Here is a 12644-nt window from a genome sequence, read left to right on the forward strand (position 1 = left end):
AGCTTAACATGAACTTGTAACTCACACATAGCTTTAGTGACAAAACCCAAACTCCTGCCCTAAAGCAAATAGCATCATTCCTTAAACAATGAGGGCAGCAGGCTTCACCTACTTTGGGAGAACTTGGTGATCAGCCAGGTGCAAGACCCGCTCCTAACAAAGCAGTTTGTGCTTAGCCCAGCTCTCACAAGGGCATTTTCCCAGGTCCAGATTTGAAGAGCTCTCACATTTTCAGTCTCTGTTTTCTTGTATTTACATGGAGATCATAACACCAACCACACCAAGTTGCTATTAAGTGAAATAATCAGGAGACATGGAGCACAAATTATATGGTGCTCCACACAGGTTTGTTCTCTGTCTTTCTGCCACATTAAAAAAACATTGTAGCACCAACCCAGTGAAATTTCTGGCCATGATTCCATCCTTTAACAGCACAGTTAGGGACATTTTGCCATATCCCTCACTCCTTTTGATCAATCATACTGAACTGTAGCCATGCCTGAGTCTATTTCTACCTAGAGTGTATACAAATAACACATCTATATTTCCTAGAGAGTATTCTTTCAAGATTGCAAGAATGTCTCTGACATCTAAGTTTCTGAAATTTCTTGGTCATCTTATCCCCAGATATAGTAATTCTGCAAATGTTAATTATCTTTGCTTTCTGCATTCCCTCATCTAATGTAACAGTTGTTTGATTTGTCCTCGTAGGGGCCTCTGGAGTCAGAGAGATGACTCAAATCTGCCCTTTGTGACTTTCCAGACCGATGGCTGTATTTACCCCTCAAACATAAGAAATAATATCACCCATACATAGATTATCTCAAGATTAACTGAAATAAACCATTGTGACAACTGCTTGGCACACAGTAAGCTCAATAAGACATTGTTACTTACTATTATCTTCTTTTTCAAATGTGGTTCTGGACTTCTCTGTAATTTACACTTACACTGCCCTTTAAATGTATATGTAATATATTATGTATGTATGTATGTATGTAATATATTATGTATATAATATATATATTATAAGTCTCCTCAAGTCCTTCTAATAAAAGATCAATAAGTAAATATATTCATCATTTGATCTGTGAGCTCATGGCTTTGCCTTTTTGTTTCTAGGAGTGGACAAAGCTTTGATTTTCTACAAAAGTAGGACAATTGCTTTGGTATTATTTACAATAGACCTCCAGAAGTGAATTCAAAATGAACCTTGATTCCATTCTTGGTATAGCCGGTGTTAGGTATGATCACAATTCTTTACAATGTTCCAGTTAAGACTACTACTCATATAAATTGTGCATTAAGAATAACACCAGACAAACTCAATTTATAAGGTTCTTGTGAAAATTAAATGGGATAACATGAAAAGCATTTAGCCATATTACACTTTCTTGCTATTATATAAGATTTTTATCTCCTCTTCCATACAGGTTTTGCACTGACTAAAGGCAATACAATCACTCCTTTGTGCAGAAAGGGATATTTCCCCTGTGGGAATCTGACCAAGTGCTTACCACGTGTTTTTCACTGTGATGGCGTGAACGACTGTGGGAATGGTGCTGATGAGGAGAACTGTGGTAAGGACTCCTGCTTAGCTCCATATTTGTACCCTACCTTGTGAACCCCCAAGCTGTGGGTGAATCAGATAATAATTGTAATGAACGGAAAGAGATGGCTTGATATTCTATAGGGAATTGCTTGGTATCACAAATACTGTTCCCCAATTCACTTGTGATAATTAACTGAATTTTCATATATAGAGGTTGCTTAAAATTAAAATACTGTATTATAAAGTGTTATATTTGATAAAAATTAAAATTACATTTTAAATTCAACTTGGATACCCATATTTCAACTTTAAATGGCTTCCTATGACTATCTCATTATGGTTTGGTAATTGGTTCAGTGCAAATGGGCCTGTCTAGAGAATTAATTTTTTAACAGACCCATGTTGAGTGTCCACTAGGTTCCAAGTGCTCTCAAAGTCACTGGGACCAAGCAGGCTCGAGGGAGATGAGAGCCTTGCCTTCATGAAGTTCACATGGACCATGTGAACAAGGAGGATGATGAACTCATACAGGAATTAACTAAGTCATTTCAGAGTGCTAGTTTTATGAAGTACATAATGGGGTAGAAAATGATTTGGAGGAAGGACTACTTTAAAGACTTAACCAGAGAGAACCTCTCTAGGATGATGATGTTTGAAATGAGAATAAAATGAAAAGAAGGAAGAACCCATGAAGTATTCTGAAGGAACAAAGTTTTAGGCAAAGGAATAAGCAAGTGAAAAAGCCCGGAAGCTGCATGAAATAAAACAATGTGTTTGTGTGAAAAAAAAAAAAAACAGTGTGGCTTGAGCAGAGTGGACAAAAATCTGGAGAGTAAAGAGCTAAGCAGAGGCCAGATCACAAAGGGTCTTATGGGCCATTTTAGATCTGTATATTGAGGCTATATATATTGTCTAATACACCCTGTGCATTTTCTACTCAAAGAGACCACTGCCAAGGGAGGTTGATGTTTCTAGTTAGTCACACAGTACACACTAGGATCTAGATATTTGAATCTGAAATATCTACCACACACAACTGCCACTCATTGGTGCTGCCCAGCTGGCAGTCAAAGTCATACAGACAAGTCCAGGGACACAGAGCACCTGCCTCTGGAATCTGCTCTCTTGCCCTGGTACTCAGGCAGATCTCGAACTGCCTGAGTTTCACCCTCACCTCCCATGGATCACTCCTGCCCATACCTTAGAATTCGGTTAGAGACACCTGAGCAGATTGACCTCTCCAGCCATGCTTCACCACCCTGAAGCTCTAACCAGTCTAGGAGAAGCACTCTTTCTCTTTGCCATAGCACTCTGGGGTACCTATGTGACTATACTATGGACTGCCTTGACTTTTCACTGTACTTCTCTTACTAGACATGAACTCTTCAAGAACAGTTCTTGTTTTTGTCTTGCTTGGGTGTCACAAGGGCCTAGAACAGTCTAATACATGGTAGGCACTCAGTCTGCGCTCAGCAAGGGGGCAGTTCTCCAGATGCCAGTGGCAAGCCACTCAGATTCTTGGTCTTTCCTCTTCACTGCATGGAAATCGGAGACTACACATGTTTGTCTATCTCATGAATGTGCTCTGAATGCAAAATCAATAATCCATGTAAAGGCTTCAAGTAGAATCATTGTAAGAACCATTGAGGATATTAATAAGAAATAGGACTAAATTAAAGGTTGCAGGGATCAAGGGACCTTCAGGCCACTATTTAAATTTACTTTTCTATTTGTATGAACTTTGGTGCCATACATTTAATGCATATCTTATCATGACAGTAACATATACTGAAGTAATGATACTTCAAAACCAGACCTCCTTTTTTTAAAATACAATTTTACTGCAAAAAAAAGAGAGAGAAAGAAACTTGGTAAATAAGCAGGCCATATCTTCTGAAAAATTGAGAAAATATTATTTTTCCATAGGACTAAATAGCTTTTATTAAATAAGACTTTGCTTTATTAAAAACATCAGGTGACAAAAATACTGTCAGAACTCATCACACCTGTCAAGTACATATCTACATATCTATATGCAGTCATATGCATATTACAAGAATTTAAATTATATTTTCTTCTGAGGATCTCAAAATTAAAATCAAACTGAAAAATGTCAGCACTGAAAATATGTGACATTTTTCAAGATTTGCATAAAATTATTACATATTTCCATTATATATTTTCTGATCCATATATTTGAAATATAATTTCAAAAAAGAAAAAACTCCAGATGTCTGCCTAGCTTTTTCTCCCTTACCTTCAATGTTATTATTCTATTCCTTAAACCAATTTTAACTGATTTCATATCAAATTCTTAGACTTTTGTTTTGTACTTTGATGTTTGATTTATAGCATAACTGACATATTTATCACCATTTCGCAGGGGACACTAGTGGATGGGCGACTATATTTGGCACAGTGCATGGAAATGCTGATAAAGTGGCATTCACACAGGAATGCTGTAAGTGGCATTGGTTCAATGGCTCTGGATGGTTTGCAGTGCATAGATTTATATGGGAAAGGTGATCAACTCCATTCAGATTTCCATTTCAGTTCGATGTATTTCAGGTCACCGGATCTACTGCATGTATGCCTGGGGACTGAAAAGATAAAGAGAAAAATACAACATGCTCCACTAATGCTCATTTTATATATTAATCTCATTGTAAGAATACACAAGTGTGGAATAATTATGACAAGTAATAAAGACCTTATTCCCTTTAATTACTTTCTTCATATCAACTACTTTTCAGCCCCTATGTTAGGCACTGAGATAATAAGATGTGGCTAGCCAACACATGCCTTGTAGAAAAAAAGACAAACCCATACAGAAGCAGGAATGATCCAATATTAGCACAAAACTGGAGGAATGGTGTTTGCATAAGGGAGCGTGGAAATCCCTTGGGAGAAATTATGACTCTGCCGTGGATGGGGAAAGGCCCAGAGAGAAGACGGCATTGAGATGAACTTTAAAGGCCTTGAATGGAGGAAAGGGTGAGAGGTAACAGAGTGAGTAGGAAACAGGATCAGCAAAACCCTGAGGTGGGAAGGTGCAGAGCATACTTCTTAATGCCTTTCACATGGTGTTGAGTGTGTGGTGGGAGGAGAGCAGGACCTGAACCTGGAAGGGTAGGGGCTGCCCATTAAGCATTTGGGCTGCATATTTTGGACTTTTGTTTTTATCCTTCAGGTAGAATTATGTCTATATATATACATATGTTACATATATGTGTGTAAAAGTATATATTACATACAATATACATAAATAGGTACACACATAGACATAACTATGTAGGTGTATGTGCAATTAAATACCTATGTTAGGATGTATACATAATTTATGTGTGTGTGGTAATGTAGTATATATTGTAGTATATGTAGTATATATTAAATACTACACTAACAGTATATTATGCACTTTATAATACAGGTTATAATCACCACTTATCATATACTTTATTACATACAAATATATAATATATAAAAGTTAGAAATTATAAGATTAGAAATAAATATAACTGAAAGTTTTGATATTTTCTTCCTGAACCACAATGGATTATCTTGAAAACACCCCTTTGTGGAGATCACTGCTGACACATGGGCAACCACCAAAGCTGTGAGTGCACTTTCCTTTAATGAAGAGGAAGATGCAACCAACAAGAAATATATGTGACAATGATGCTCCCATCAGGATTTTAGAGACTAGGTTAGAACAGTGATTCTCAACCTGGGACTTCTCTTAGCCCCAATTCCCCACACCGCACCCCCAGGGAACATTTGACATTGTCTGAAGACACTTTTGGTGTCACAGCTGGAGAGAGGTATCATGTAGTGGGTAGAGGCCACAGGTGCAGCTGAACACTCTACTGTGTGCAGGACAGCCCCCAACAACAGACAGGGATCTGGTCCAAATGTCAACCTTGCCAATGTTGAGGAGAAAGAATGGTGACAGAGATACTGTTTTTTGCACTGCTCCAGACTAAGACTACTGAGAATACTAATACTAAGTATCTGAGCCAAGAATACCATTAGGAAGAGTGAGGCAGAGAGATGCAAGAGGCATTTCAGAAGACCAAAAAGCTTGAGTGAGACTGGCTTGCAGGTGAGGGAGTTCTGCTCACAGTTCTAGTTTAGGCAATAGGCTCAGCTGGAACTATACAGAATTCTCTTATTGGTAAGTAAGATTGTTCAACCACAGATTTTTCAATCTAAATAACACTATTCTCAATCTCAATAAACATTGAAGAAAACATTCTGAAGTTGTATTTAGGAAGTTGAGCTAATTAGCATAAGCTTATAAATGAAATAGAATATTTTCCAAAACTTTATGCATTAAAAGGCATCTTGTGAATTAAGCAGGTACTCAACATGAGTTTTCTGAATTGATGAAAAGTCAGTGAAGTTGATTTTTCAAATAGAGTTTAGATAAAAGAAACCCAAATGAAGCAGAGCAGTTAAAAGAACTTATACCCAGGTTTAAATGAATAATAATAAAGCTAAAATTTTGAAAATAACTCTCATGTTCTTAGCTCCATAAAAAAATATCCATGGGATCAGGTTTCACCATAGATTTCTTATTCCTTTATGTCATTATCTTAATAATTATGAAGATTCCTTCAGAGTAAATTCTGAAGCCTGCTTTTCCTTGTGAGTGCTTCTGATAGATGGCCCTTTGGTTTTCTCAGCTTTGTAGTTGTTTTACAACTTTTATCTTCCATTTGAACTTCATAGCAATGAAAAGCAAAAACCCAAGTGAGCACTTATGTGACTTGGTTGATTTTAATAAGACATGATGGTAGCTACAGCAGAACCTGCATCTAACTCTTCTCCAAGGGAAGTTTAAAAGGGAAAAATAATTGACTTTAGTTTTAATCAATAAGCATTTATTAAGCAGCTATTTGATTAAATTGAATCGATTCAATTGTACTCATTAAAGATTTACTCAAATGTACTAATATTCCTCATTGAGAAGGATGTAGCCTTGCTTCACTATAAGTTTTTTGCTATTTAAACATTTCTTTAGTTTCTTTCTAATCACTTGTTAAATTCCTCTGCAAAGAACCCTGGGAGCTCAAACTGAGACCAACACCACATTAGTCAGTATCTGACTACAAGAGAATAATTCTTATTTGCTTTTGTTATGGGCCTGAAGTAGTTTATTATCGTCATGCAAACATTATACATTCAAAGAAAAGAAAACAATGTCAGTTATTAGAGATAAAGTCATCACTAAAGTATTTTTTGCCTAGTGAAATCTTGCTCTTTTGGCCCCCTAGTTCTAAGCCAGTACCCACAACACTGTGACTGCAGATGGACAGAACTGGAGTGTGTAAACACTGGCTTAAAGTCCGTGCCTTCCATTTCCAGCAATGTGACACTACTGTGAGTAGAATTCACATCTTGGTGATCTTTGCCCCAAAAGTCACAGGTAAAGTGTGTGACCTGATCTAATCTCTCTTCATTCTATTTTATGCTACTTGTATATTAAAAAATAATAGAAATTCTCTTTAAAACCACCAGCCATCAGAGAATTCTGCGTGTTTCTACTCCAGGAAGATAATGTCTTAAATATTGTTACATTAGCCAGGTTATCCATTAGCTCAAAAACACCTGTGACCTGGAATCATATTTTCACTTACTTCATGATTTATGCATTGTTGCTAATATGCCAGTACTATATATACAATTAAAAATCAAAATTAAGAAAAGGGAGAATACTCAGTTATTATACCTTCTTTTTAAAAAAACTTATTTGTTCAAGAGGAGGAAGGTATAAGAGATTCAGGAACCTAGCTGTGTTATAATCATGCATGTGTTTGTGTACTTTGCATAATGTTTTGAGAATCTTTAGAATTGGCTTTCATGTCACAATTTGGGCATGCATGAGCTGGTTGGGATTTTTGTTGTTATTCAGTCTTTTTTGTTGTGTTTTGTTAAATTATGCAGTAAGAGACAAAATGAAATCACTGTAGAAGTCCCAGTCTACTAATTGGCCAAACTGGTCAAATGCTTGCAAACTTTTTAAATTTTTCACTACATACTTTTGTTATCACGTGAGAAAGTTTTTGGTTACCACAGTTCGTTTCAAATGTGTGAAGTGGCATGGATGATCATCAAGAAAGTCTCTTCTCAAGCACACAGCTTCCAGAGAAGTTTGGTTTGTCATAAAATCCTTAACAAAATCTGCTTTACATGTTATTTTAGGTCTCTTAAAAGAAACAAAATTCACAGTCTTCCAGAAAAAGTTTTCTTCAAATACACAGAACTTAAAAAGATGTAAGTAGCTATTAAGAGTGTTTCAATGGGAAAATCCTTAGGTTTTATTTGAGATGTTTTTGATCTAAAAGTAAAATGAAATATGAAGTTGATCAACTTTTCATTACATTTCTTTCTTATCTAAATATAATCAATATTCGAGATCAAGTATTAAAAAGTATATTATCTTCCCATTTCATAATTTAAAGGGAACTGATTTTATTTAAACATCTTTGGAGTTAAACTGGAGTTCAGATGAAGTAAGTCAATCAAAAATACATGGTTTTCTGCTTAAGTCCAATCATTTGGAAAATGACACTGCAGAACAGAGGCACCAAATGCACCTTCTAACTTGAAAGAAGAGTGTTAGCACAAAAACACTGACAAGAAAGATCGGGTCATTTAAAACACAGGGGCATAGGATACAAACTGTCTCCCAGAATGACAGGAGCAAATGTGATCTTAGTGAAAGCAGGGATATTAACTTATCCAAGGAAAGAAAATGTGAATAAACATGGCACAGTCAACAGTGAAGAAATGCTAATCAGTGACAAGAAAACTGCCAAGATGCTTCCAGTATTGTCCAAGAAAGAAAATCAGGGTCTGGGAGATGTGATCCTGAGATCATCTGTATTGAATGAGGGGTAGATTGTCCCTCTCCTCCTCAACTTGTGTGAACTATCTTGTGACACCATCTATAGCAGAATGGAAATGGTTTTTGTTTTGATTCCCTGCTCACCAAGTAACCTTAGATGACCGACTACATTAGCTTCCCAAGTTATTCATTCTAAAGTATTTGGTAAGTTACCTTGGATAGAGACTAAGAACACTCCTATTAATGAAATGGGTGCCATCCATTTAAATTGAGAAATTTAGAATATTCATCCTCTTGGAACCTAATTTCTAAAAGAAATCAGGCTATTTCTAAATTAACTCTGTAGTAAATTCTATAATAAGAATGAAAAACATTGTTTGCTAGGAACTGAAGTGTGGCCCCCTACCTCTTTCCAAATTCCTGTGTTGCAGTCCTAACCCTCAGCAGTTCAGAATTTAACTGTGTTTGGAGATAAGGCATTTAAAGAAGTGATCAAGTTAAAATGAAGTTTTTAGTGTGGATCCTAATCCCATATGACTGGTGTCCTTATAAGAAGAGGATATTAGGCCCCAGACATGCACAGGTACAGAAGGAAGACCATGTGAGGACACAGGGAGAAGGTGGCCATCTGCCATCCAAGGTGGTCACAAGTCTGCCTGAGACTCTTCCTATACATGTTAGTCCCACTTGGCTCACTTGGCATCCAGGTCACTGTGCCTTTCCCAGAGTGATTTCTCCCCAGTTCCTTCCTTCCACATCCTCATCCCCAGAGACTGGAGCCCAGGTGGGCCACTTTTGCTTTGAGAGGCTCTGAGACTGATTCTGAGTTATCATTGTTCCACTGTAGCCTCTAGACAACAGATACAAACTGTCAAGCTGCCTGTTCACCACCACAATTTGTGGTCAAGTTTCTTCTCTGCAGCTTCTATGGCTTGCTTAATTCTCCTGAGTATAGGCCTGGAGATGCGAGTTGGGGACCAAGAGCAGGTGTGACCAGAGTTCAGATAGCAAGTTCCAGAGTCTTCCTTTAAGGAAGTCAGAGTGTCACCCACAGCTTTTACAGACCACAGAGTGAGCAAACCATTCTAAAATTCTGGCCTTGTGTACTAGTGTTAGAAGTCAAGCTTTAAACAGAAAGCAGTGTGACGAGCAGGAAGGCTGAGGACTGGAGGTAGAGGATCTCCAGTATAGCACCTTTTCTTTTGACTGACAGGTTGTGTGACTGCACACATTTTCTTGATTCAAAGAAAAACAAGTTGGTCTGCCTGTCCTGTTTCTTATGAACTGCCCTATTCTCTTTCTCTCTGAGGCACTTACAAAGCAGCATTGTGACAGCCTATTCTTCCATCTCACCCAGAAACAATGTTAAATCCATCCAACTGCAACTTACGAAATCTCCTTCTTCCCTTTCTGGAAAATCAAAACTGCATTTATGTCTTTAATTTTCCAACTGCTCTTCCCTTGCACAGGTTCCTTAGTAATTGATCATGACTGGGTATTCTCATTTCAGTGTTTCTCAATTTCTAGGAGAAATCTTTCAAACCAGAGGAGTTTAACTCACCTGAGGACATATATTTTTTCATTGCTTTTAGAGAGAGAGGGAGGGAGAGAGAGAAACATCTACATGAGAGAGAAGGATCGATTGTTTGCCTCCCGTATGTGCCCAGACCAGAGATCATATGGGTCCAAACCAGGGGTAGCATGTGACTGTGGCCCCAAATGGGGATCAAATCTGCAACCTACACATGTGCCCTGACTGCAAATCGGACCTGTAGTCTTTTGGCTACTGGACAATGCTCCAACCAACTGAGCCACACCAGTCAGGGTGACTTGAACTCATTTTGAATGCCATATTCTACCATCTTGGGCTTTCATGTCTCCCGCCCTATATCCTTTCTATTTCCTTCAGTCTGAGTTCCTCTTTGACAACTGAAAAGACAGGAACTATGTAGGAGTTGAGAATTTATATTTTTATATTATTTCATAATATTATAAAAGAGATCTTATATAACAGGCTTAGACATTTTTGTATTTCCAAAATACAACTGGAAATACATATACATAGTCCACAGTATTCTTCACTGAGTTTTGAATGGGACTTAGATCATTTTTCAACTTTTCTTCTGTTTCTGTGGACCCCTCACATTGATCTTTGAATTTTGAAGAAAACCCCTTACTGACCAGCATACCCTCCTCTGAGTTGGATCATCCTGCTTCTTCACCACTATCTCTCATTGTTGCACACGTTGAAACAAACATGAAGGTCAATGAATATTTGTTGAAGGAATGATGTATAAGACTAGCATGCAGACATAAAGAGAAGCTGAGGAGCATCTTCAGCAAGGAGAACAAAATAGCATAATCAAATGATATCAGGAAGAGAGTGATGAGGGCAATTTGTTTAAAGAAAGAGGGCATCCACAGGCAATGAGGTGCACATGCTGGAGAAGTCATAGAATCATCCTTTGATGATTGTAGGGCCTACTTGACTGTAGGGCCTTTGAATGTCAGGCTAAAGAGTCTCAGTTTTATTCTGTCTGACCAGGAAAAGGCATGCATAAATTTATATTTTAGATGGTCTTGAGATAATAAAGTAATACACATTCTTAAATTGTTTTGGAATATATCCTAAGAGATACTGAATTGAACATAGAGTCTCTCTGATCTGAAATGCTTTAAATATTCACAGAGAAGCTGAGATTATTTAGGCATTCAGAAGGATAAATTCCTAATTCAAAACAAATTTTAACTGCCAGATAAATATGTGTTGCTCAACTTACCTGAATATTTTTATTGATTATTCATTTTAATAATCTTTAAAAATATCAAGTCTTTCTAACTTTGGGGGGAAGCAACTTAAGATGACCTTTCAGAAAAATAAGATATAATTTATGAGACTGACTATAATATTTTCTCACTGCTACCATGGAAACTACCAGCCATTCTCCTCCTTATTGTAACATAAACCTTATACAATTTAGGAATTCCTTCTTAAACTGGGTTCTTGTTCAAGGCAATCATTGGCAACAAAATGTAATTCAATGAGTTTCCTGGCTTATGAGTACGTCATGTTGCGTTTAAGAATAGTCTATAAACATGCATGTCAGTAAAGTATATATTTGTTTCAGTTTCAGGTACATGAATTCTTGGTGTTTCGGCTTTGAAACTCCTGGCAGCTGAAACAGCAGGAATTTATGAACCAGCAAGTTATTCTTAGAAGAGCTATTCAATATAAAGTATATCAAATGGACTCCCATCTTCGCTCTGAATAAAAAGAGAACACCACTTGCCAATTTGTCATGTTTCCAAATTACCCTTCACATTCACCAAGCAGGTATTCTGCAAAGAGGAAAGTACATACTAGAGAATCAAGTTAAAATTCAGCACCTGGGTCTAAAACAGGGGACTTGGGACTCCAACTCTCTCTGTGGTGCCAGCAACCTGACTAAACAGACTAGAAGATCTTTATTACTTAAGGAGTTGGAGTCCTAACTCATGGCAGTGAAGGCAGTTAAGCTCTACACATCAGGTTAGTCATGCTGCTTAGAAGCACAACGTTGAATTCACAATTCATTAGTATACCCATCTCTTTAAGACCATCAACATGTGGGTAAAATGTGCATTGTTCTCTTGAGTTAATTATCTTGAATAAAATGTAAGTAGCACTAGTTAGGCAGTAAATTTTATATTTAAGAGGAACTTCAACATACCCATACTATAGTATATTTTTTCTAGTTTTGTTTGCTATTATAACATAATTCATTGTACTAACTTTCATTACATGACTTCAAGGGCTCAAAAATGCAACAACAAATATTGACCTGTATGGCCTCATTCTATTCACAGAAAAACTTCAAACCAAAAGCAGAATTTATGTTGCAATGTGAAGCATCTCCTTACAGACATGGTGTGGGCAGAGGGTGGGGAGGTGGAATGACACTGGTCTCACTGGGTTTCAAGTTTACTTTGTAGGATTGAAATTGATGCTTTGTGTATCACCATGGATGTAAAGCATGTTCTCTGTAGTGCCAACTTTTTCCACATGGTGGTACACAGAGAAAGTGACATTATTTGTTCAGCATTTGGGGTAAAAGTTGGGTTTTACTGGTAACTGGAAGCTGATCTTGACTTTACCTAGCTACCAAGAGGGCTGAGGGCATCAATATCCTAGCACACCTGTAGCACATTCCTAATTCATGGGCTTTGCTAGGTAATAATTGTACTATAAGCAATTTCAGAGTA

General features: G+C 37.2%; 1 protein-coding gene across 1 annotated transcript in view; it reads left to right on the forward strand.

Moving 5' to 3' along the window:
- The first annotated feature begins 313 nt into the window (after positions 1-313).
- The window catches only part of RXFP2 (relaxin family peptide receptor 2), a 35985-nt gene continuing 23654 nt past the window's right edge, over positions 314-12644 (forward strand). The window contains exons 1-6 of the mRNA XM_028533304.1: positions 314-345; positions 712-773; positions 1434-1580; positions 3936-4013; positions 6829-6934; positions 7757-7828. Coding sequence (XP_028389105.1) covers positions 314-345; positions 712-773; positions 1434-1580; positions 3936-4013; positions 6829-6934; positions 7757-7828 — 497 coding nt within the window. The remainder of the gene's footprint in view (positions 346-711; positions 774-1433; positions 1581-3935; positions 4014-6828; positions 6935-7756; positions 7829-12644) is intronic.

The sequence above is a fragment of the Phyllostomus discolor genome, chromosome 2 (assembly GCF_004126475.2).
Source record: "Phyllostomus discolor isolate MPI-MPIP mPhyDis1 chromosome 2, mPhyDis1.pri.v3, whole genome shotgun sequence".
NCBI classification, from domain to species: domain Eukaryota; kingdom Metazoa; phylum Chordata; class Mammalia; order Chiroptera; family Phyllostomidae; genus Phyllostomus; species Phyllostomus discolor.